This window comes from Ranitomeya variabilis, chromosome 1 (genome assembly GCF_051348905.1).
Source record: "Ranitomeya variabilis isolate aRanVar5 chromosome 1, aRanVar5.hap1, whole genome shotgun sequence".
In the NCBI taxonomy this organism is placed as follows: domain Eukaryota; kingdom Metazoa; phylum Chordata; class Amphibia; order Anura; family Dendrobatidae; genus Ranitomeya; species Ranitomeya variabilis.
Window position 1 is genome coordinate 657,527,819 of NC_135232.1, and position 24,159 is coordinate 657,551,977.

Below are 24,159 nucleotides of genomic sequence, written 5' to 3' on the forward strand. Positions count from 1 at the left end.
TGGCTTGGTCGAGCAGTGGATACTTCAGGTTGTAGGCTTGTCAGAAGAGGTGGGTCTTCAGGTTATTTTTGAAGGTTTCCATGGTAGTTGAGAGTCTGATATGTTGTGGTAGAGAGTTCCAGAGTAGGGGGATGCACGGGAGAAATCTTGTATGCGATTGTGGGAAGAGGGGAGTAGAGAAGGAGATCTTGTGAGGATCGGAGGTTGCGTGCAGGTAAGTACCGGGAGACGAGGTCACAGATGTATGATGGAGACAGGCTGTGGATGGCTTTGTATGTCATGGTTAGGGTTTTAAACTGGAGTCTTTGGGTAATGTGGAGCCAGTGCAGGGATTGACAGAGGGGAGAGGTCGGGGAATAGCGTGGGTACAGGTGGATTAGTCAGGCAGCAGAGTTTAGAATAGATTGGAGGGGTGTGAGAGTGTTAGAGGGGAGACCACAGAAAAGGAGGTTGCAGTAGTCAAGGCGAGAGATGATGAGGGCATACACTAGGGTTTTTGCAGATTCTTGGTTGAGGAATGTACGGATCCGTAAAATATATTTGAGTTGAAGTCGGCAGGAAGTGGAAAGGGCTTGTATATGTGGTTTGAAAGAGAAGAGAGATCAGTGTCAAGAATAACCCCGAGGCAGCGAGCTTCTGGGACTGGGGAGAGTAGGCAGCCATTTACTTTAATGGATAGGTCCGTTGGGGGGATTGAGTGAGATGGGGGAAAGATGATGAGTTCTGTACAACCCCTGGCAAAAATTATGTAATCATCGGCCTTGGAGGATGTTCATTCAGTTGTTTAATTTTATAGAAAAAGCAGATCACAGACATGGCACAAAACTAAAGTCATTTCAAATGGCATCTTTCTGGCTTTAAGAAACACTAAAAGAAATCAAGAACAAAAAATGTGGTAGTCAGTAATGGTTACAGTTTTTAACCAAGCATACGGGAAAAATTATGGAGTCACTCAATTCTGAGGAAAAAATTATGGAATCAAGAAAAACAAAAACAAAAAAACACTCCAACACATCACTAGTATTTTGTTGCACCACCTCTGGCTTTTATAACAGCTTGCAATCTCTGAGGCATGGACTTAATGAGTGTCAAACAGTACTCTTCATCAATCTGGCTCCAACTTTCTCTGATTGCTGTTGCCACATCAGCTTTGCAGGTTGGAGCCTTGTCATGGACCATTTTCTTCAACTTCCACCAAAGATTATCTATTGGATTGAGATCCGGACTATTTGCAGGCCATGACATTGACCTTATGTGTCTTTTTTCAAGGAATGTTTTCACAGTTTTTGCTCTATGGCAGGATGCATTATCATCTAGAAAAATGATTTCATCATCCCCAAACATCCTTTCAATTGATGGTATAAGAAAAGTGTCCAAAATATCAACATAAACTTGTGCATTTATTGAAGATGTAATGACAGCCATCTTCCCAGTGCCTTTACCTGACATGCAGCCCCATGGAGATTTGCATGTTCTCTTCTGGCAGTCATCTTTATAAATCTCATTAGAACAGCACCAAACAAAAGTTCCAGCATCATCACCTTGCCCAATGCAGATTCGCAATTCATCACTGAATATGACTTTCATCCACTCATCCACATTCAACGATTGCTTTTCCATACTCCATTGTAACCTTGTTTTTTTCTGTTTAGGTGTTACTGATGGCTTTTGTATAGCTTTTCTGTATGTAAATCTCATTTCCTTTAGGCGGTTTCTTACACTTCGGTCACAGACGTTGACTCCAGTTTCCACCCATTCGTTCCTCATTTGTTTTGTTGTGCATTTCCTGTTTTGGAGACTTATTGCTTTAAGGTATAGAAAAATACACACGCGCTACCTCACCAAAAAATGGATAGATCCCTCAGCTGCAGGAAAACAGGACAGGGAGGTGCCACCGCTGTCAATAGAATACCGATGTGTGTAAAAGAAACTGAATCCGCGCTGGAGGGATGAAGAAATGAAATGGATGTAAAAAACTAGTGTGACAGTGTAACACCCAAAACCATGATCAAATCCCCGCACAATAAAGGAAATCATCATATTCCTCTTTTAAGAGTTTGATAATCCTCTCCTTTGTTTCAATTGGCATCTCTCCTGTTGGAGCCATGATTCATGTCAGTCCACTTGGTGCAACAGCTCTCCAAGGTGTGATCACTCCTTTTTAGCTAACGAGCAAATCTAATTTGATGCAGGTGTTAGTTTTGGGAATTATAATTTAGAGGGTGATTCCATAATTTTTTCCTCAGAATTGAGTGAATCCATAATTTTTCCCCTATGCTTGGTTAAAAAAGTAACCATTAATAACTAATAACTTGATTTCTTTTAGTGTTTCTTAAACCCAGAAAGTTGCCGTTTGAAATGACTTTAGTTTTGTGCCATGTCTGTGATCTGCTTTTTCTCCTACAAAATTAAACAACTGAATGAACATCCTCCAAGGCCTGTGATTACATCATTTTTGCCTGGGGTTGTATTATCCATATTAAGTTTTAGAAATCTAGCGGAGAAGAAGGATGAAATAGCGGACAGACATTGTGGGATTCTGGTTAGTAGGGTGGAGATATCTGGTCCAGAGATAGATCTGTGTGTCATCAGCATAGAGGCGATACTGAAACCCTTGAGATTCTATGAGCTGTCCCAGGCGAAAGGTGTAGATGGAGAAGAGCAGGGGCCCTAGGACTGAATCTTGCAGGACTCGACAGATGGGGAGCGCGGTGAGGAGGTGGTGTGCGAATGGGAGATGCTGAATGTCCTTTCTGTTAGATATGACGCGATCCAAGATAGGGCCAAGTCTGTGATGCTAAGAGATGAGAGGGTCTGTAGTAATAGGGAATGGTCCACTGTGTCAAAGGCAGAGGACAAGTCCAGGAGGAGGAGGACAGAGTAGTGTCACTTGGCCTTGGTGGTTAATAGGTCATTTGTGACCTTAGTTAGGGCAGTTTCAGTGGAGTGGTGTGGCCGAAAGCCAGATTGTAAGCGCTCAAAGAGGGAGCAAGAAAAGAGGTGCGCAGACAGTTCAAGATGGGCATGTTGTTCCAGTAGTTTTGAGGCATAGAGGAGAAGTGATATGGGCGTGATGGCTAGATGCAGAGGATGAGTCAAGGGAGGGCTTTTTGAGGATAGATGTGAGTGAGTCATGTTTAAAGCTTGAGGGAAAAACACCAGTTGTTAGTGATAGGTTGAAGAGATGGGATAGGATTGGGATGAAGATTGTGGTGAGGTTTGGGATGAAGTGGGATGGGATTGGGTCAAGTGCACAGGTGATGAGATGTGATCTTGAGAGTAGAGTGGAGAGATGATCTTCTGTATTGTGAAGAAGTTGGTTTTGGAGGTGGACAGCTGGGCAGTTAGGAGGAAGGGCTCTGGGTTGTCGACCAAAACTGTCTCTAACGTTGTCAATCTTCTGCTTGAAAAATGAGGCAAAGTCTTCAGCTGAGATGAGTGGAGAGGGAGGAGGAGGAGAGAATTGAAGGTGTTGAATAGCTGTTTAGGGTTGTGAGACAGGGAGGATATGAGAGATGAGAAATAGGTTTGTTTAGCTGTGGCCAGTGTGGCCTTGAAAGTTGTGAGGGACAGTTTGAATGCGTTGAAGTTCTCGTTGGAGTGGGATCTTTTCCATCTCCGCTCAGCAACCCTGGAAGCCCATCTCAGTTCTTTGGTCAGGCTGGTGTGCCAGGGCTGTCTATTGATTTTGTGAGCTTTGGTATGTGTGAGAGGGGCAACGGATTCCAGAGCTGCAGCTATTGTGGTGTTATATAGAGTGGCAGCGGCATCCGCATTGTGTAAGGAACTTATGTCTGTAAGAGGGAGAAAGGGATTCAGACACTGAGTGTAGATCGAGGTTTTTAAGATTTCTGCGAGGTTGTGGAGTGGGGATTGTGGACCTGGAGAGGAGAGGGAAGATAATGTAAGTAGGTTGTTCTCAGAAAGAGGAAGAGGTGAGTTAGAGAGGTTGGATATGGAGCAGAGGTGGGTGAAGATGAGTGGCTGCAGAAGACCATTGAGTGAAGTCCGAAAGAGGAAGTGATAGAAGCTTAGTGGCAGCTGAGAGGAATGTGTCAATGGGGATGTTGAAGTCTCCCAAGATTATAGTGGGGATGTCAGCGGAAAAGAAATGAAGTAGCAAGGTGGTGAAGTGGTCGAAGAAGGTGGTGGCTGGCCTTGGGGGGCGGCAAATGGCAGCCATTTGGAGGGGGAGTAGATGCACACAGAGTGCATCTCAAAGGAAGGGAGGGTAACAGAGGGTGGCAGTGGGATTGGGGTGAAGGAGCAGTTATCTGACTGGAGAAAACCAACTCCTCCACCTTGCTTGCTGCTGGGGTGGGGGGTGTGGGAAAGGTGCAATCTACCATACGAGAGTACAGCAGGAGAGGCCGTGTCAGAGGGGGGTGAGCCAGGTTTCGGTGATGGCGTGGAAGGAAAGTTTGTGAGTAATAAAAAGATCATGGATGTAGGAAAATTTGTTGCAGACAGAGCGAGCGTTCCATAGAGCTCCTGCTAGTGGGACTGGGGAAGCAGGGGCTGGGCAAATGGGTATAAGATTAGAGAGGTTACAGAAAGTTGTGATACAGTATGGATGGGAGGTAGAAATGACTGTGGGAATGTGGTGAGGAGGACCAGGATTTTGAGCAATATCATCGGCAGTATAGTATATAGTACTAAGCAATTTGAGACCTTGCATGGTGCAGGGCAAAGCACTTTTGTAGGCATAATCTCCAGATACATGTAGGGTAGTTTTTACTTTTTATGAATTTCTTATAATTACAGAATTTTTTAAAACAATTATGTTCATGGATGACATGGAAAAGGGATTGGGGATCTCATATCCCATCTGGTCGTCACTCACAGCCTTCCTCCTATTGATGATCAGCAGTGTCCTCTCGATCACCATGATGTGCTAATCTCCCCAAGAACAAATCCAATAGACAGGATCACTCTCTGCCCGACATCATCTGTCAGAGAATAGCCAGGAGGTCTCCATCTACCTTAGATAGCTGTTGGCCAAACTAATCTATTCCGAATTCCCCATAAACAGGAACTGTATGATTTGTTCTCGGGGAGAGGAGCCAACAGACAGGATTATTCTCTCCCCAACATCACCTGTCTGGAAGAGTCAGAAGACCGCCATACACAGACGGTTGACCAATATTGGCAGATTCGGCTGACTTAAATTAGTGAGTAAAAACCACCATACATACAGTGTATTAGTCACAGACCCAGAACTCCAAAATGGCTTAATCAATGTTTAATTCACTTTTGGACTCGGGATCTTCTCAGGAACTTATCCCATGGCGATTTCATTTCAGCCTGTTACCCTCACATTTCTCCACATTCTGTTCCTGAAAACCCTTTGTGTAGCCGCTTGGGAAGATTTTCAGCTTTGTCATTACGTGTCCAGCTGTCTTCAGCTTATTTAGACTATTGGCAAACAAGTGATTGTGATGATCATTTCTATTGACACGTAAGACACCAAGATGTAAATCTATATTAGAGCGGCAAAGAGTAATTCTAGCTTCCTCTAATGACTGTTCCTAATCAATAATGATGCCAGAATCCTCACGGGAAGCGATTGTTACGAGGGTTGTAAATTGCCGCAATAAATAACCAATGATCTTTTTCACCCCTTTTGTACAATTAGTATTAATCAATCCTTATTAAGCAGATCAAAGATGATTTTATTACCTTGATATGTGAATTATTGCTGTATCAGTCTCCGGCGTGACTGAGGATTCGTCTCCATCATAGTTGTGCACCCTGAGTAATTATTGCTGTCTTCCGCTGAGTTGCCTAAATCAGTATAAATGTTTGATTGGAGTTTTTATATTTGCTTTGTTATTTCCTCTCTTAGATCATTAAATCTCTGTTCTCTTTATGAGAGGTAAGCCCTGATTCTCCATTTTTTTTCTGACTTTTTTCTTCCAATGCTTTTTCCAATCACTTCCATTTTCACTAAATCACTGCCCAGGTAGTCACTGACCTTACTAACCCGCATGCCTCCGCACGTTGCATGGGTCTAGAGATCGGCCGCTATCACAAGCTCGGTGGTTGGAATAACCAAGTAATATCACTTTCTCTGTGGATGCAAGGATGTTCCTATAGCGTCTTGGGTCTGGTTTAGCCAATATGTCTGTGTGCCGTTTCTACGTTGTACAACTCTTCTGTGTGGGCTCTTTCCTGTATTTAGAGTATCTGTTCACAGATAATGCCGCTTCTATGTAGATCTATTCTACTACATGGTTGACTAACACTGTCCACATATTACATTCCTCCTTTTGTACTGGTGCTAAGCTCCAGCCTGGATCCAGAGCGCCTCTTTCATATTTCTGCAGGTTGGCCTTGGAAGACGAGCAGTGCTTAAGGGCTTATTCACATGTTGCGTTTTTGCTATCGGAAAAAAACTGCAGCGTATTATATTACCAGCTAATTGATGCACATGCTGCTTATTTTCTTTTTCTGGGGATTTGAACCATGAAAGCGTTATTTCACATCTGCAGCATGACAGTTTTCTTTTCAGTGTTTTTGCAGCATTTTTTTTTTCACCCATTCAAAACTATTTAAAAAAAAATGCAGATATTTTTCCCAGCAGTTTTTAATTTTGCCAATACTCTGGTTTTTGCAGAAGAAAAATCTTGTGCAAATCCTCAATATGTGCACATAGCCTAACAAATTAGTGGAGCGCTTGCTTGCCAGGGGGCGGTGCGCTCCTGATGATTGATAGTTCGGGCCAGTAGCATGGTCGTGCCACTGGTCCAAACTGTGCGCATCTTTGCCTCTGCAACATTGAAAGAGCGTAGGGGTGCTACAAGCAGGGTTACAAGCTCTAAACCAAGAGTTTGTAAGCGCTGTATGAAACCAGCCACCTCTGGTAAACTGCAGCAGTGGCCACTCACCTAGGCAATGAACTGTAAATCTGTATGTTCTTCTGAATGAAGAAGACTGTTAATAACAGATAAATTGCATAAGTGCTTTGCAGTTTCAATCATTTACACTGTTGAGAAAACCTTTGTTCATGGAAAATCTGCCTTCTATTTCCTATTGACTAGTTTCCCACATTGATGTTGACCTGCGGTGCAGGTTTTAAAACCAGCAGTATATTAATTTCCGTTACCGATTTTTTTTTTTTTTTTTTCAATCCACAAATTTCATCTCTTTTAATACAGAGGGATGAAATCCATGATTAATTTTGCCTTGTGCAGAGTTTTTTGAGCATATTGCTGACCTCACGGTAAGTAACGCTTCTATAGAGACAGGCAGTGACCGTGCCAGCCGTCTGCTTAACAAGGCAGTGCACCCAGTACCAGACGTCTTTTTTTTTCTTGGACTTTAGTTGACTAGCTAGAATGGCTCTACTCCTATGTATTTTAAGTTTTCCTTTCTTAATGGCTTCCTCCACTGCAGTCCATGGGAGAGGATTCACAGCTGTCTGGCATTTATGGCATATCCCATGGATAGATGCATCATGGCTGTTCCATCAGAACTAGATTTACTGTTGGCTTCTCTGTGGCTAGAAGTGATTGATTGCTGTCTTCATTTAAGCCTATATTTTGGTTTGTATCTTAAAGGGGCTTCTCAGAATAAACATCACCTATCCCCAGGCTAAGCGGCTCTCCACCAGCTGATCACCAGAATAGGTGCCCTGTGTGCCCCATTCCACCTCACCCAGTGAGGAAGAGATTAATGGGGTGGGGCAGCACTTAGCTATTTATGTCAACACCATAGATGGTGAATGGGGAGGCACATCCGCTACCGCCAGCCCACACACCCCTGCCCATTAATGGAGATCTCAGCAGTTTTTCTGCAGCAATTGGACATTTATCACCAATCTTGTGAATAAGTAATACGTACTGGTTCTTGTGAAACCCCAGTAGATGATGGTGGCCACTCCAGGTCTCTGCTGGCCATATACTCCGCACTGGTGTCAGAAGACGGCACTGACGGCTTATATCCTGAAGCCATTATGTAGATAAGCCGAAGCTGCAAGCAGAGGCACCTTTGCCTCTGCAACATTGGAAGAACATAGGGGAGCTATAAGCAGGGTTACAAGCTCTAAAGCAGAGTTTGTAAGCACTGTATGAAACCATCCACCTCTGGTAGACTGCAGTGGTTGCCACTTACCTAGACAATGAACTGTAAATGTAAATATGTATGTTCTTCTGAACAAAGATTATGATTAAATTGCACAAGTACTTTGAACATTATCCGGTGTTCTCTAGAACTCTCCTGTGTTTTCTACAAGAACGCTCAGCCGCACTCTCCTGTGTTTTCTACCAGAACGCTCAGCCGCACTCTCCTGCGTTCTCTAGAAGAATGCTCAGCCGCACTCCCCTGTGTTCTTTACAAGAACGCTCAGCCGCACTCCCCTGTGTTCTCTTCAAGAACGCTCAGCCGCACTCTCCGTTATTCTCTTCAAGAACGCTCAGCTGCACTCTCCTGTGTTCTTTACAAGAACGCTCAGCCGCACTCCCCTGTGTTCTCTTCAAGAACGCTCAGCCGCACTCTCCGTTATTCTCTTCAAGAACGCTCAGCCGCACTCTCCTGTGTTCTTTACAGGAACTCTCAGCTGCACACTCCTGTGTTCCTTACCAGAACGCTCAAACGCACACTCCATTGTTCTCTATAAGAATGCTTAGCCACACTCTCTGGTGTTTTCTACAAGAACGCTCAGCCGCACTCTCCGGTGTTCTGTAGAAGAACGATCAGCCCCTCTCTCGTGTTCTCTAGTAGAGAGAGGAATCTTCCGGCAACAGCTTATTTTCTGGAGAACAAAGGAGAGGCCATTGGAAGTCTAATGTTCCCGGTCTTTCTCTCCCCCGACATCAGTTGTCACGGAAGAGTCGGGAGGCCCCCATATATGTTAGACTGTTGCCCGCTCCCATTCACATCGTTGGCTTTGGACGACTTTAGTCTAATGTGCGTGGGGGCCTTAAGTGGTGCTGAGCTTTCTTTGTTAATGAAGATCATGCATGTGACCATTTTTAACCACACATAATTCATCCCCCATTTCGTGTATTGTAAATTACTACTTCATCGGCTGATTTATTACTGGCGATTTATGGGGCAACATCATGTGCAAAGATATTCATAGCTTCCACCACAGAGAGAAGCTCAAGTCTTACATAAGATGTAACGCAATATAATGTGGATTATAAACCTTAGATATGGGCTGTATATAATATATGGCTATGGCTATCCATAATCTCCCTAGGGATCAATAAAGTGTATCGTATCGTATACAGGTGTCAAGATATAAGAATATAACTTGTGCTCTGTTCACACATTAATTTTTCACTTCTGTTTCTCTAACAACCAAACCAACCACCAGAGTCAAGGATGCACCAGGCAGACCAGACTGGATAATAAGTAATATATTAATTAATTAATTAGCAGCGATATAGAAATATAAAATCAATAAATTTAACAAAAAATATACAGAAAGTGTGCAACACAGGACGGCGTAAATGAAGGGAAACCCATAAACACAGTTAATGTGTTAATCACTTATATAGTTGTGCAAGGTAAACAATCCCCCAAGTCGGGGTATAAAAATTCCCTGAAAAAAATTATTTAAAAAAATAGATAGTGGAAAAACAATTATATCCTATTAAAACACTCCCATAGTAATGAGCAAATGATGCAAAAAAGTGCTAACGTGCAATTAAATTAGAGAACTGATCCATTTATATATAATATAGCTTTTCCTCAGATCCTACACTGTGCCAAACAAAAAACAAAGTGCTGACGAAGGAATTTAGTTCCGAAACGCGCGTCGGGTGTGTGCGCGTACTCAGGACGGCGTGGTGCCCTAAGGTAAAAATTATTAATACCATCCCTGAAATATTCACCCTTAGCACTTAGCACTTTGTTTTTTGTTTGGCACAGTGTAGGATCTGAGGAAAAGCTATATTATATATAAATGGATCAGTTCTCTAATTTAATTGCACGTTAGCACTTTTTTGCATTATTTGCACATTACTATGGGAGTGTTTTAATAGGATATAATTGTTTTTCCACTATCTATTTTTTTAAATAATTTTTTTCAGGGAATTTTTATACCCCGACTTGGGGGATTGTTTACCTTGCACAACTACACTCACCGGCCACTTTATTAGGTACACCATGCTAGTAACGGGTTGGACCCCCTTTTGCCTTCCGAACTGCCTCAATTCTTCGTGGCATAGATTCAACAAGGTGCTGGAAGCATTCCTCAGAGATTTTGGTCCATATTGACATGATGGCATCACACAGTTGCCGCAGATTTGTCGGCTGCACATCCCAAAGATGCTCCATACAAGGCAGGATGGATCCATGCTTTCATGTTGTTTACGCCAAATTCTGACCCTACCATCCGAATGTCGCAGCAGAAATCGAGACTCATCAGACCAAGCAACGTTTTTCCAATCTTCTACTGTCCAATTTCGATGAGCTTGTACAAATTGTAGCCTCAGTTTCCTGTTCTTAGCTGAAAGGAGTGGTACCCGGTGTGGTCTTCTGCTGCTGTAGCCCATCTGCCTCAAAGTTCGACGCACTGTGCGTTCAGAGATGCTCTTAGGCCTACCTTGGTTGTAACGGGTGGCGATTTGAGTCACTGTTGCCTTTCTATCAGCTCGAACCAGTCTGCCCATTCTCCTCTGGCATCAACAAGGCATTTCCGCCCACAGAACTGCCGCTCACTGGATTTTTTTTCTTTTTCGGACCATTCTCTGTAAACCCTAGAGATGGTTGTGCGTGAAAATCCCAGTAGATCAGCAGTTTCTGAAATACTCAGACCAGCCCTTCTGGCACCAACAACCATGCCACGTTCAAAGGCACTCAAATCACCTTTCTTCCCCATACTGATGCTCGGTTTGAACTGCAGGAGATTGTCTTGACCATGTCTACATGCCTAAATGCACTGAGTTGCCGCCATGTGATTGGCTGATTAGAAATTAAGTGTTAACAAGAAGTTGGACAGGTGTACCTAATAAAGTGGCCGGTGAGTGTATATAAGTGATTATCACATTAACTGTGTTTATGGGTTTCCCTTCACGCCGTCCTGTGCTGCACACTTTCTGTATATTGTTTGTTAAATTTATTGATTTTATATTTCTATATCGCTGCTAATTAATTAATAAAGATATTACTTCTTATTATCCAGTCTGGTCTGCCTGGTGCATCCTTGACTCTGGTGGTTGGTTTGGTTGTTAGAGAAACAGAAGTGAAAAATTAATGTGTGAACAGAGCCCAAGTTATATTCTTATATCTTGACACCTGTATACGATACGATAATTTTACTATATAAATATTTATAATAATTATCTATAGCCTTACTTTGGGTGTTTCTTTTGCATTTTTTCTGACTTCTGTTTCTCTGTATCGTTCTATAAACCGAGAAATACAATTCATGCAGAGAACGGATCTGTTACACAACGGATGGAAACAAGTGAAGGACTCCATTGACTGTGAAAGGTTCTTTTATTTTACTGGAAAAGAACCAGCCCCATTAGTCAGCGGAGTCTTTCTCATGGTGTTTGCATCTGTCATGTATGAAATCTGTGCGTAGAATTACATGTCTTAGGTAATGTTCAGACCACATTTTTCTGCCCATTCATGACTACATCGAAAGGTTCCATCTGAATTCCCCCAAAGCATGGATTCAGTTGTGCACCCTCAACACAGTCTAAAATATGAAGCTTTGGCCTCCTGTCCATCTTTGTAGCTGCACATAATGTTGTAGTAGGGCTTCATATTTCGGACCTAATATGCCTCATTGAAAGCTCTAGCTCTGTTGGGGCACTCCAGGCTCGTCAGAAGGAGTCATAACCACGCAACAAAATGTGGTCTGAATATGGCCTAATAGTCTGGTATTAGATATTCTAAAAGGCAAATATTTATTATAATATATAATGGACTTTTCCCAATTTGTGATGCATGTAAAATTATTTAAATTATTTAATTCCCCAAAATATTATTAAATATGGTACCAACCTATTCTATCACTTCAGAGGGCACACGTATAAAGCCAGACATTCGAGTTACATGGTAATCCAGAATCAATTCACTGGTGCTAAGGACCCAAGACCTCACAATCTAGGAAATAAAGTAGATCGTGGGCCTCCGTTAACATATATTGTTATTAATTGTGTTTTTTTGGCATTTTTTTTAGGCTCTTTCCCAAGTGATGAACAGAACGAACTGTTGCTGTCTCAGGGTGATGGTTCAGAATTGGCGTCTTCTGTGTCACCCCGGACCGGCAAAAGTCGCATGTCCATTAAGCTCCGGCGGTCCTCCGGCTCTGCCAACAAGTCCTAGATTTTATCTCTTCTTCCTGAATGGGATTTGCCACGTTGTATCGGGGGAGGGGAAAGTTGGGCGCCGCTCCTCCAGGTTTACCTTTGCGGCCGGGTCCCGTTCCGGGTTTTTTTTTTTTATCCTCAGTTTGGTTTTACACGTCTCTGTTTTATTTGAGTAAATAACACTGGACTTTTAGACATAATTTAAGATTTTAAGTCTCTGTGGTTTTAAATGGTTGTGTACAATGCCGGGTGCCGTATGTATATCTGCTGCTTTTACCACCTGATTCCCGGGTTCACATACTTGTATCTACGTCCCATCCGCACCCAGCGCTCTGTATATTTATTACCTCTTATTAATGGAGGTCTCTTCCATCTGGCTTTGCCTTTTTTTCTTTGGACCACCTTCACAATTCTTATAGATATTAGTTTATCTAGTGTAACAAGGATATATATTATGCAGCAATAGCTATTATAAGGTTTCTTTTTTTTAATTATTTGATCCAAGGAAACCAGATAAATAAAATGTAACACGACTAGTCACGTAATATTTTTATACATGTATTATTTTGTTATATATATATATATATGCATATCTATATAAATATATTCCTTTCACAGGCCTGTCTCATGAATGAAAGTTTCATTTTTAAAAGAACATATCCTTTTTTTTTTGCATTGGGCCTGTCATCATATAGAAATGCAAGAAGGAAAAAAAATTGAGTTGTTGGTTAAGGTCTTTTTTTTTTATTCTCTATTTGCCTTGTACTAGAGGGGTCTTTCCATGATGAGGAAGTGTCCTTTCAGGTTTTGGTATGCTTTTCTATGCTGAATCAATACTGGTTAAACATGTTCCGGTTCCATTCATTTTATTACAATGGCCTTGTGTATGCAATGGAGAATGTCAAATGCTATGGCCGCCTATAACCACAATGCTGAATGCGCTCATCTTCAGTAGCGCCCTCCTGTGATCCTACACGATTGCCACTCGGGAGGACAAACCCTTGAAAGAAATGCTTCTAGCACCTTCACTAGAGATGCCAAAGGACTGAGCAGAGACTGGTCTGATAACATTTCACCTGCCGGCTGAGTAGATTGTGCCGCTTCCATTCTCCGCCTCGGCTTACGTTTTGCTTTTAACGACTCCACTTTGTTGAGCACTGATTTCTATGTCTCTCTGCAGTTAGGCCATGAATATATTAATGAATGCGTTGTTTTCATTTGTCACAAATAATAAATCTAAAACCATTTTTGCATTAACGGTTTATTTTGTCTCTTTTGTAGATTTCATTACAAAAAAAGTCACAAATGGCCAAAAACACAAAACTACCATGGCTGCGATGCCGGTACTGCTGTGAAGCTCAGCTAAAGGCCAGGCTTCATGGGAGACTGGGACTGATCCCATCATGTAACAGGACACTGGTGGGCTGTGCTGAAATGGATAGAGAGGATACAAAACTAGTAATGATGAGCGAGTATACTCATTACTCGAGATTTCCCGAGCACGCTCGGGTGACCTCCAAGTATTTTTTAGTTCTCGCAGATTTAGTTTTCATCGCCGCAGCTGAATGATTTACATCTGTTAGCCAGCTTGATTACATGTGGGGGTTCCCTAGCAACCAGGCAACCCCCACATGTACTTAAGCTGGCTAACAGATGTAAATCATTCAGCTGCGGTGCTAAAAACTAAATTTCCGAACACTAAAAAATACTCTGAGGTCACCCGAGTGTGCTCGGGAAATCTCGAGTAACGAGTTTATTCGCTCATCACTAAAAACTATCGATGTAATGCCTCCAACAGCTTAATCCTCCGCAACTCCTGTCCTGAGGTGGTCCTCGCTTTTTAGCTATGTCCATTCACTGCCTTAGCCAGGTCAGTGCTGTGGCTAGTGATTGGCTGAGCTGGCATTTTCAGAGTCGGTGAAGGATGGGACTAGATCAGGTTAAAGGAAACCTGTCTCTCCATGACAATGCAGTCTCCAGGCACCATGTTATAGAGCAGAGTAGATTGATATATAGTTTTGTAAGAAAAAGTTCAATATAACCTGTGGTTTAATCATTTTAATCTCTGCTCTTTCTGGGATTTTTGGTCAGGTGGGCGGTCCTATCTGTAGTCTGGTGGGCGGTCCTATCACTGCCACCTGTCTCTGTATCCACACTTATACAACAAGAAAGCTGTCAATCACTGATTAAACCGCCCATCGGACCACTGATGGTCAAGTGAGCGGTCCTAACAATCCCAGAAAGAGCAGAGGTTAGATTATTAAAACACAGTCAATCTGTTCAGCCCCCTTGCTCTATAACATGCTGCCTGCAGCATGCATTTTCATGGTGACAGGTTCTCTTTAAGCCTCAGAACAGGAGCTATGGGGTATAACTGGGGAGCAAGTTATTAACCAGGCTGAGCTATTCTTACCAAAAAAAAATTTATTCTCTCGACCACCCCTTTAAGAGGCTTCCATATCAATGTCATTTGATAACCTTTCTGAAGCTGTCCTCCTTCATCCTGATGTACATGCATTATGTTCCATGGAACTTCTCTTTAGTGTCTGTTGTGGAACGCACATGGTTCTACCTAGAAAAAGTGGAATATATTGATAACTGGGCGCTACTATTCCTGTCATTCTGCTACTTCCACCCTGATTGGATAGCGTGTAGTGACACAACCCATTGATAGAGAGCGGTAACAGTAATATAAGAATAGAATAAGATGATCAGCTCCGTGTTATAAGAAATGACGGTCCAGACTGACTACATCGGGAATCTATGCATTTACTAAACATGGTAGAACTGATGTGAGAGACTGGGGTCATTTTTAATGAATGATGTAAAAACAAAAAGAACCAGGACTTAATGTTGGGGGTTTTGACCAATTAATTATGCTTGAAATTTATTTTTATTTTTTTACCCGATTTCCAGTACATTATATGACAAAATAATGGTGTCATTCCAAACTACAACTCATCTTTTTACAAATACTGCAGGGAGTTACTCGTGTCTGTCATTTACTCACTGTTCATTAGCACTTTTCGAAGAATGGTAAACTGATGTCTAAAGACGAGGTCTCGGGTTGTAGGTTAGCGCCCAGCACTTAGATACAGTAGAGCCCAATTATTCAACCAAACTAGAACTGTGAATCGTTTTATGACGACTTCATGAAAATGCCGTCAGTTTTCCTACAGTCTCTTACAAAATGGCCCATTGAGACCGATGATCGTTCTAATTATCGGCTTATGGGAATATGCCAGCAATGGCGCAAGGAAGAGGCAAAGTGCTAATTCATCAGGCGATTCATGCATTAGATTCATTATCGCCATCCCCTGTAAGCAGGACATGTGCTGCCGATGATAGTCTATGCACACAGGACCATCAGATTAACAATTTGACCATACGCATAAAATTCTGCTCCGTCTGCCTAAACTTGTCTATAGCCAACCGGTGGCATTCAGTGGCCATGGTCGGCAGGTGGAAATGTACCTTGAGGGTATGTGCACACGTAGATGAAACCTCTGCGGATTTTTCCGCACCTGTTTTGAGAAATCCGCAGGTAAAAAGCACTGCGTTTTACCTGGGGATTCCACCTGCAGTTTTAAACCTGCGGATTCCTATAGAGCCAGGTGTAAACCGCTGCGGAATCCGCACAAAGAATTGACATGCTGCGGAATAAACAACGCTACGTTTCCGCTCGTTTTTTTTCCACAGCATGTGCACTGCGGATTTTGTTTTCCATAGGTTTACTGTAAACTCATGGAAAACTTCTTCGAATCTGCAGCGGCCAATCTGCTGCGGATCCGCAGCAAAATCCGCAGCGTGTGCACATACCCTAACGCTTCATGAACTTTGCTACATAAACACAATTCTACTGGAACAAGAGAGGCTACCTGGACTTTTACGCAGTTTTATTTTGTTTGGTTTGGTAAACACCGATAATCCACCAATTATTTCACATAGTGCCCGTAACCACATGAGGCATAAGAAATGGCGCTCATTTACCACAGTTTCATGTCAGATAAATATCCACACGATATATCATAAATGTCTAAAAGATGTGGATCCCGCCACTGTACGTCTAGGGCCCCTTTAAGGCTATGTTCACACGATGCGGTTTTCGCTGCGGATCCGCAGCGGATTTGCAGCTGCGTATCCGCATCCTTTTTCCATGCAGGGTACAGTACAATGTAACCCTATGGAAAACGAAATCCGCTGTGCCCACTATCCTTTTTTCGGCTTGAAAATCAGCGCGGATTTTCAGCGGAAAAAAAGAAGTAGCATGTCAATTCTTTCTGCGGATTCCGCAGCGGGTTTCCACCTGCACCAATAGGAAAATGCAGCTGGAAACCCGCAGTGGAATCCGCAGTACAAAAAGGACTGAAAACCGCAGTGAAAACCACCGCAGGTTTTGCACTGCGGTTTTCACAAATCAGGACCTGAAAAATCCGCAGCGAAAAAAGGATCGTATGAACAAGCCCTAAGAGTAGTTTGCCAGTAGTAGTGATGGGAGAAGCGGCAATGCACATGCTGCGCTTTTCTTTCACGGCTTCGACTCCAAATACGGCCGAGCGCACTTGCTCACCCATTTTTGGAACTTATTTACACGTGCCGGAAACCACGGGCAGCATGAATTGCAGCTAGGTATATTATTTAATGAAATGCTTCATCTTGTAAGAGAGAGTAAACATTAAAGATCCAGCCAGGACCCATAGCCGGTGACCAGATTATTCCAGCTCCGCACCTGGCCGGCTCTTCCCAGCACTGCGCTAAGTGATTGACAAGTCTTTATGTACACTCCAGGGAAATATGTTAATCACCAGCAGCGATGGGAAGAGCCGGCCTAGGACACAGCCAGACTAGTCTTGTCCCCTTCCGGATCTTCAACGTTTACTTTCTTTGAGGCCTTGGAGCATTCCAGAGAATAATATACCTAGCTGTAATGGGTGCTGACAAAGCAAACAGAGGGGTCCAGGCACTTGGATATAAAAATTCACTAATTAATTAGTACAACTTATAAGGTTCCAGGTACATTAAAAATATTGCATCAAGTTAAAAATCGACATGTTTTGGACATAGAACTATCCTTAGTCATGATGTGATTACGGTATTACAGATATGATTTAATAGAGAAATCTATAAAACAGGACACCTCCAAGTTATTGATGAAACCCGAAAGCCAGGAAGAGTGTGGGACTAACACGAGAAAGCATCACCTAACATTAGATGTGGTAACAACACATCCGGCTACCCCAGAATGCAAAGACCTTTATCTAATAGTGTGAAACAGTTGGCTGAAGCATCACCGGTCTTTTTTCTCTAGTTAAATCTTGTCTCTGACGCTGTGTTCATACCATGACTAAGGACAATTTCAGTACAGACCAAAAGTTTGGACACGCCTTCTCATTGCGCAGCCAAGAAAGCAGAGGTTGTCAGTTCTTGGACAAGTCCAGCAAGTATTGGGGCAGCTTGTGTGTTACCTTCATTAAAGCTCCAGGCCGCCCGAGTCGGGTAAATCCGCTGCTAATAAAGCGTCTGTAAAGCTGCCTGGTAACGGTTGTTTTACTATACACTTGCCTCATCATTACTTATGTAAGGAAAACCTCTTTTCTTAAACTTTGCATTGCGTTATCCCTCAGTTATTCTTCCTGGAAATATATAAATAGACGTCTGGTGTTACCATTAATCTTTTACTCCTACACCCTCAATCTGAGGCTCAGTGCAGATGGCTGTGTATTCTATGATCCGAGAGAATCGGGCCAATTATCCAAATCAAACTGAGCAGAGCCTGATCCGATTCTCTTGGATGAGGAGAAAAGGGAGAAAAATGTCTCCATCTTCTCCATTCTGTCAGTGCACGGATATCAGACTGCACTCAGATATCATCCGAGTGCAGTTCGATGTTTCCACAGGCTCATTGCCTTGCATGGCTGAGTTCAGTCTGAATATCAGATCATATTCAGACATACAGCGATTCTATCCTTGAACAGCTCTGCCCGCGGAAAAATATTGGACATGGGCACGGCTCTATAGAGTAACATTGGTCCGAGTGTGATCCAATGTTTTGTCAGCTCACACTCCGTCCGAAAATACAGCCGTCTGCATGAGACCTGACGCGGTCATATCAGCGCTGACAATCCACAGAGACACACCTAAATAACAAGGAGAGTTAGCCTAGCTCGACTGCCAGGCTTTTTCTATATTTCCCGCAGGAATAACAGAGGGACTGCATCATTTTTTTTTAAATTTGCTAATTTATGGGCAGTACAAGTGTTAATTAAAAACTTTAATGTCAAACTTTAGGCTTGTTTCCATATATTGGGAGTATCTGTATCAGGGTTTTTTGGCTCCCCTGATGAAAGCAATCAGTTGTCAGAATTTTTGTGTTTTAGCTATTTCTACTGCAAACTGGCCAGGTATAAAAATAAGACGAAAAGTGCAAAATGTAGGGTTTTCCGATTCGGCTCTTTGAAGGGTGCGGAACAGGCACTGAATGGTGCGGAGCGGGAACGGAAGGATGCAGAGCGGGAACGGAAGGGTGCAGAGCAGGAGCGGAAGGGTAGGAGCGGGAACGGAAGGGTGCGGAGCTGGAATGGAAGTGTAGAAGCGGGAACGGAAGGCTGCGGAGCGGGAACGGAAGGGTGTGGAGCGGGAACGGAAGGGTGTGGAGCTGGAACTAAAGGGTAGGAGTGGGAACGGAAGGGTAGGAGCGAGAACTGAAGAGAGCGGCGTGTGAACGGAAGGCTGCGGAGAGGGAACGGAAGGGTGCAGAGCGGGAACGGAAGGGTACGAAGCGGGAACAGAAGGGTAGGAGCGAGAACTGAAGAGAGCGGTGTGTGAACGGAAGGGTACGAAGCGGGAACAGAAGGGTAGGAGCGGGAACGGAAGGATGCGAGAATTGAGTGCGGCGTGTGAACAGAAGGCTGCGGAGTGGGAACGGAAGGGTATGGAGCGGGAACAGAAGGATGCGAGAACTGTAGAGTGCGGTGTGTGAACGGTAGACTGCAGAGAGGAAATGGAAGGGTGCAGAGCCGGAAAGGAAGGATGCGAGAATTGAGTGCGGCGTGTGAACGGAAGGCTGCGGAGTGGGAACAGAAGGGTACGGAGCGGGAACGGAAGGATGCTGCGCAGGAACAGAAGGATGCTGCGCAGGAACAGAAGGATGTGGCACAGGAATGGAAGGGTGCTGCGCAGGAACGGAAGGATGCGGCTCAGGAACAGAAGGATGCTGCGCAGGAACGGAAGTATGCGGTGCAGGAACGGAAGGATGCGGTGCAGGAACGGAAGGATGCGGCTCAGGAAGGGAAGGATGCTGCACAGGAACAGAAGGGCTGGATGAATGTGAATAATCTCAAAGCAGACTGGTGAATCCATTCCTGCATCAGTTTCCATCCGGCTTTTCCCTGCCAAACTGGAGGGAAAAAGAGCCGGACATATGGAAGCCAGACTTACAGGTTGTGCTTATATATTTGTAGGCTTGCGCTTTGCGATAAGACAAGATAATCTGAAGATTGCGGCATCCTCAGGATGAGCCCTGGCCGTGCACATGATAGCAGGTAGCATGGAGGACAGTGTTTGGTGCAGTAAATGCACATGTTCTGGGTCCACATCGGTTGCCAGTGGGTCACGTTTTTTCTCCACATGAAGCTTTGATTTGCAAGGATTGTGTCATCCCTGCGGCCCGTACCCCTGGCACTTGCCCAGATGGCTCATCCCTGCCCTGCCATAGAAAAGCCATACATCTAACCCACCTGTGAAGATCTCCATGTGACATTTCATGTCTTTTCTGCCTTGTGGCTGGAAAAAAAATAAATAAATAAAACCTATTTAGTAACACAATAAACAACTCTCGCCACTTTCTTTGCGGCCTAATCCTTTTTAACAACTGATTTGATGGACTTTTCATTATACAAGGTAATTTGGGGATTAGCCGCCTTTTTATGGGCTTACTTGGGTGATGAGGCCATTAAAATAAATAGAAGGGGAAATTACATCAATTAAAACTTTATATGGCCGACACTCCAGATGGAAGAAGAAAACATTATGTCCATATAGCTGAGTGTATAGTCCTATGTAGAGGGTAATCCTATTACACAGGCATTAAATAAAGATTGGGGTCCCCAATGTGTCTGTATTGCAGCTTTGCAATGGTCCGCACACATGCTGCCATATTCAGATTTCTGCTATATACGCCCGTCATCAGACGCTATGGAGGTTGCTGCAATCAAGCATGTAAAATAGCGATTATGTGCCCAAGTTTGATCACTAAATGGTTATGGGAATAAACACGAAACTTATTATGTAAAGTCATTAGCCGGACAATGGTTTGGCCAATCATTCATCCGGCAGCCATCTCACCCGACTGTCCTATACATAGGAATGATCGTTCTGCGGAGCGCTCCTGTGTTCTCAATGAGAGCTGTGGCCAGTCATCTCGGAATTATCGTCAGTCCAAAATCGGACATGTCAGATCCTTAATTGCATGAACAATCGTCTGTACAAGACCCCCATATCGGTGATGTGAATGTGATTGGGGTCTTAAAGGTTTTAGCAGAATATTGGCTACAAAAATGGGCACAGGAATGTCAGCACAATTGTTCCAATCCGTACACCCTTGTAGATTTGTTGCAAAAATTTCTGTACAACTGGAAAACTGTTCCCTACATCTGATTATTATTGTGTCAGCCGCGTCCAAAGCGCCTGATCCCATTTAGAATAATGGAAGTTCTGCAGCTTGGAACAGTTGTAAAACTTTCTGCAACAAAATCCACTGCTTGTGAATTCACCCTAAGGCTCTGTGCACACGTTGCGGATTCACAGCAGTTTTCCATCCGGTTTACCATGTAAACCTATGGACCTATGGAAAACCAAATCCGCAGTGTACATGCTGCGGAAAATACCACGTGGAAACGCTGCAGATTATTTTCCGCAGCATGTCAATTCTTTGTGCGGATTCCGCAGCGGTTTACACCTGCTCTATAATAGGAACCCGCAGGTGTAAAACCGCAGGTGGAATCCGCACAAAAAATGCTGTAAAATGCAGTGCGTTTTACCTGCGGATTTTTCAAAAACGGTGCAGAAAAATCTGCACACGAATCCACAATGTGGGCACATAGCCTAAGAGAATAGTTTTTTTTGAATGAGATAATAATTTGCGGTTTTCATTTCTTTTTTCGCTGTTTCCATCACAAGTTCTTTCTTTACACAGCACTTAGGTAATTATTGAGAATATGTGAAAACTGAACAACACAATGGCTGATAACAGAGAGCACTCGCACCATTATTTGGCCAGGTTCGCACATTGCAAAACCACATTTTCTACTGTGGATATCTGAGAGTTTTTATATATATATTTGACATTTTAATAAAAAAAATCACACGTCCAATATTCACAAAGCAAAATGTCAGCAATTTGTGATAAAATTGTATGCGGCACGTTACCATACCATGTGAAATTAGCCTTAAAGAAATTTCTGGTAGTAGGAGGGAGCTTAAGACTTATTTTTGCAGCATTTTTTTTTTTCCTGCAGCCAAAACCCGCTCTCTTGGCTCATTTTTGCAGAGGTTTTTGGGGCACGGTTTACATGTGCGATTTGTCTACACTTATATAAATGTTAGTTTTATTCACCAAAAATGCAGCAAAAAAAAAAAAACTGCGAAATGCAGCAAAACCTATTTGCTGCATTTTTGAACATTCTCATCCCTTTCCATGGGAAAAAATGGTGATAGAATTGACCCATTTTCCTGGTACTGTAAAAAGCAGGTTCTTATAAAAACCGCTGCAAAAACACTGTGCGAACATAGTCTTAAACTCAGCCCCAACCGGACTCCATGCTTCAACAAGTGAAGCTATACAGAAAAAGTACATAATAAAGCCTACAATCCTGCTGTTACTTCAGCTAATAACAACAGTGTAAACAAATATCCACATGGAGAACAATATAGGATGCAATTAATCCATATCTAGCCCAATACTGGGAGGATTTTCGGATCTTACCAGCCAAAATCCATCAAATTTGAGCAGTTTCTTTCTCTTCTCCATTAGTAGTAGCTTCCCAATACACAGGATTACTTTTTCTACATTAGATTTTCAGTCAAATGGAATTAATTCAGATTTAAAAAAAATAAAAAAAGGATAAATAATATATATACACACATACAGGCACAGCTGTAGCAAACATGCATTTTCCAATTCACTCAACTGTTATAACTAATTTTTTGATAGGTAAAAAAAAACGGAACAGTAATATGAATTAGTTGTACAAAGTACAGACTGCACTCTGCTACATCTGTTTATATATTAACCTAAGAATTGACAGATTAATTAATTGGGGGCGCTCGCTCCATCATTTACATCAATCATAGAATTGGGGGCGCTCCATCATTAACGTCAATCCTTACAAATCATAGATTACTTATCTTGTTCCCAAATCTCCCCTGCTATTATCCATATAACCAGATCTTAGAAATACAAATATTCCATTGTATAAGCAAAAATACAAATAGTTACCAGTTAGATAGAACACTTTTATTAGACACCAGTTCACACATGTACACAACACCTTTGGTTTATTTTCTTTTAAAGCACAAAATAAAAAATGTATATGACATGTTTAACCCCAAACATATCTTCTAGGAATCAATGTCTGCGCCAAGATACTATTTGCATTCAATCTGCACATGGTAAACATGATGCCACAGACAGAACCTCATTCCAAGACAAGGCTGCTTTGGAAGAAAATATAAATAAAAAACATTTCAAGCTTTTTAATACATGTACGATATTGAAACTATGTGTGGCACAAAGAGAAGTTCAAATGTAACTTCTGGTGACCAGGAGCCCCTGACAAAGTGTTCAGCAGCCAGGTCTCCGGGGCCCCTGACAAAGTGTTCAGCAGCCAGGTCTCCGGGCCCCTGACTAAGTGTTCAGCAGCCAGGGCTCAGGGGCCCCTGACAAAGTGTTCAGCAGCCAGGTCTTAGGGGGCCCCTGACTAAGTGTTCAGCAGCCAGGTCTCTGGGGCCCCTAAGTGTTCAGCAGCCAGGTCTCCGGGGCCCCTGACTAAGTGTTCAGCAGCCAGGGCTCAGGGGCCCCTGACAAAGTGTTCACCAACCAGATCTTAGGGGCCCCTGACAAAGTGTTCAGCAGCCAGGTCTTAGGGGGCCCCTGAAAAAGTATTCAGCAACCAGGTCTTAGGAGCTCCTGACAAAGTGTTCAGCAGCCAGGTCTCCGGGGCCCCTAAGTGTTCAGCAGCCAGGTCTTAGGGGCCCCTGACAAAGTGTTCAGCAGCCAGGTATCCGGGGCCCCTAAGTGTTCAGCAGCCAGGTCTCAGGGGCCCCTGACAAATTGTTCAGCAGCCAGGCCTCAGTGGCAGGGGTGGTGTTGGCAGTGGCAGGTCTGGTCTACCATCTGATGAATGACACTTGTTCAAGTGTAAGCTGAGACCAGGGGAGCTGAAGAAGGCAGTAGGACAGAATTCACAAGGGAAGATTTGCTGCCCTCCTTCAGCTACCAGAGCTTCTTCTAGAGGTAGGAGAAGTTCTTCTCTCACTGCATGCCACAGTCTGTGCTTGTCTCTAATGTCTGTGGATGGAAAGTGAACTCCACAGAGGGTGCAGGGGTAAGTCAGCTGCCCTCCTCTCTCCATAGGACCATAGGGCTGGTGGGTGAGCAGGTGTTTGCGCAGGTAGGCATGCCTCCTGAACCTCTTGTGGCAGTATGGGCAGTGAAATGCCTCCTCCTCACCCTCTTCTGAGGCAGCCTGAGAGACTGGGGTCAGGGCATCCTCCCTACCCTGGCAGGAGCTGTTCCCTGGGCGCAGGGAGCTGTCCACACTCTGCTGGTGCTGACTATGAGAGCTCTGCCCCATCAGACTCACTGCAGAGCTGCGACCACTGCTGTTCTCCT

General features: G+C 43.4%; 2 protein-coding genes and 1 long non-coding RNA gene across 7 annotated transcripts in view; 1 reads left to right on the top strand and 2 right to left on the bottom strand.

Annotated features, from left to right (window-relative positions):
- The window catches only part of RALGAPA1 (Ral GTPase activating protein catalytic subunit alpha 1), a 236,193-nt gene extending 222,670 nt beyond the window's left edge, over nucleotides 1–13,523 (top strand). For 3 of the 4 annotated variants that reach the window (XM_077262721.1, XM_077262692.1, XM_077262701.1), the window contains one exon: nucleotides 12,140–13,523. In XM_077262721.1, coding sequence (XP_077118836.1) covers nucleotides 12,140–12,285 — 146 coding nt within the window. In that variant the 3' untranslated portion in view covers nucleotides 12,286–13,523. Of the gene's footprint in view, nucleotides 1–5,845; nucleotides 5,876–12,139 lie in introns of all 4 variants that reach the window. The other variant, XM_077262712.1, reaches the window with a different exon arrangement.
- Nucleotides 13,524–17,830: 4,307 nt separating this feature from the next.
- Nucleotides 17,831–24,159, bottom strand: part of LOC143815765 (uncharacterized) — a 10,209-nt gene continuing 3,880 nt past the window's right edge. For both annotated transcript variants that reach the window (XR_013223806.1, XR_013223810.1), the window contains exons 2-4: nucleotides 22,252–22,331; nucleotides 20,006–20,051; nucleotides 17,831–17,902 (exon numbers count right to left, since the gene is read on the bottom strand). This is a non-coding gene — a long non-coding RNA (uncharacterized LOC143815765). The remainder of the gene's footprint in view (nucleotides 17,903–20,005; nucleotides 20,052–22,251; nucleotides 22,332–24,159) is intronic.
- Nucleotides 23,271–24,159, bottom strand: part of INSM2 (INSM transcriptional repressor 2) — a 1,759-nt gene continuing 870 nt past the window's right edge. Inside the window, exon 1 of the mRNA XM_077295270.1 lies at nucleotides 23,271–24,159. This exon is cut by the window's right edge and continues 870 nt beyond it. Coding sequence (XP_077151385.1) covers nucleotides 23,603–24,159 — 557 coding nt within the window. The 3' untranslated portion in view covers nucleotides 23,271–23,602.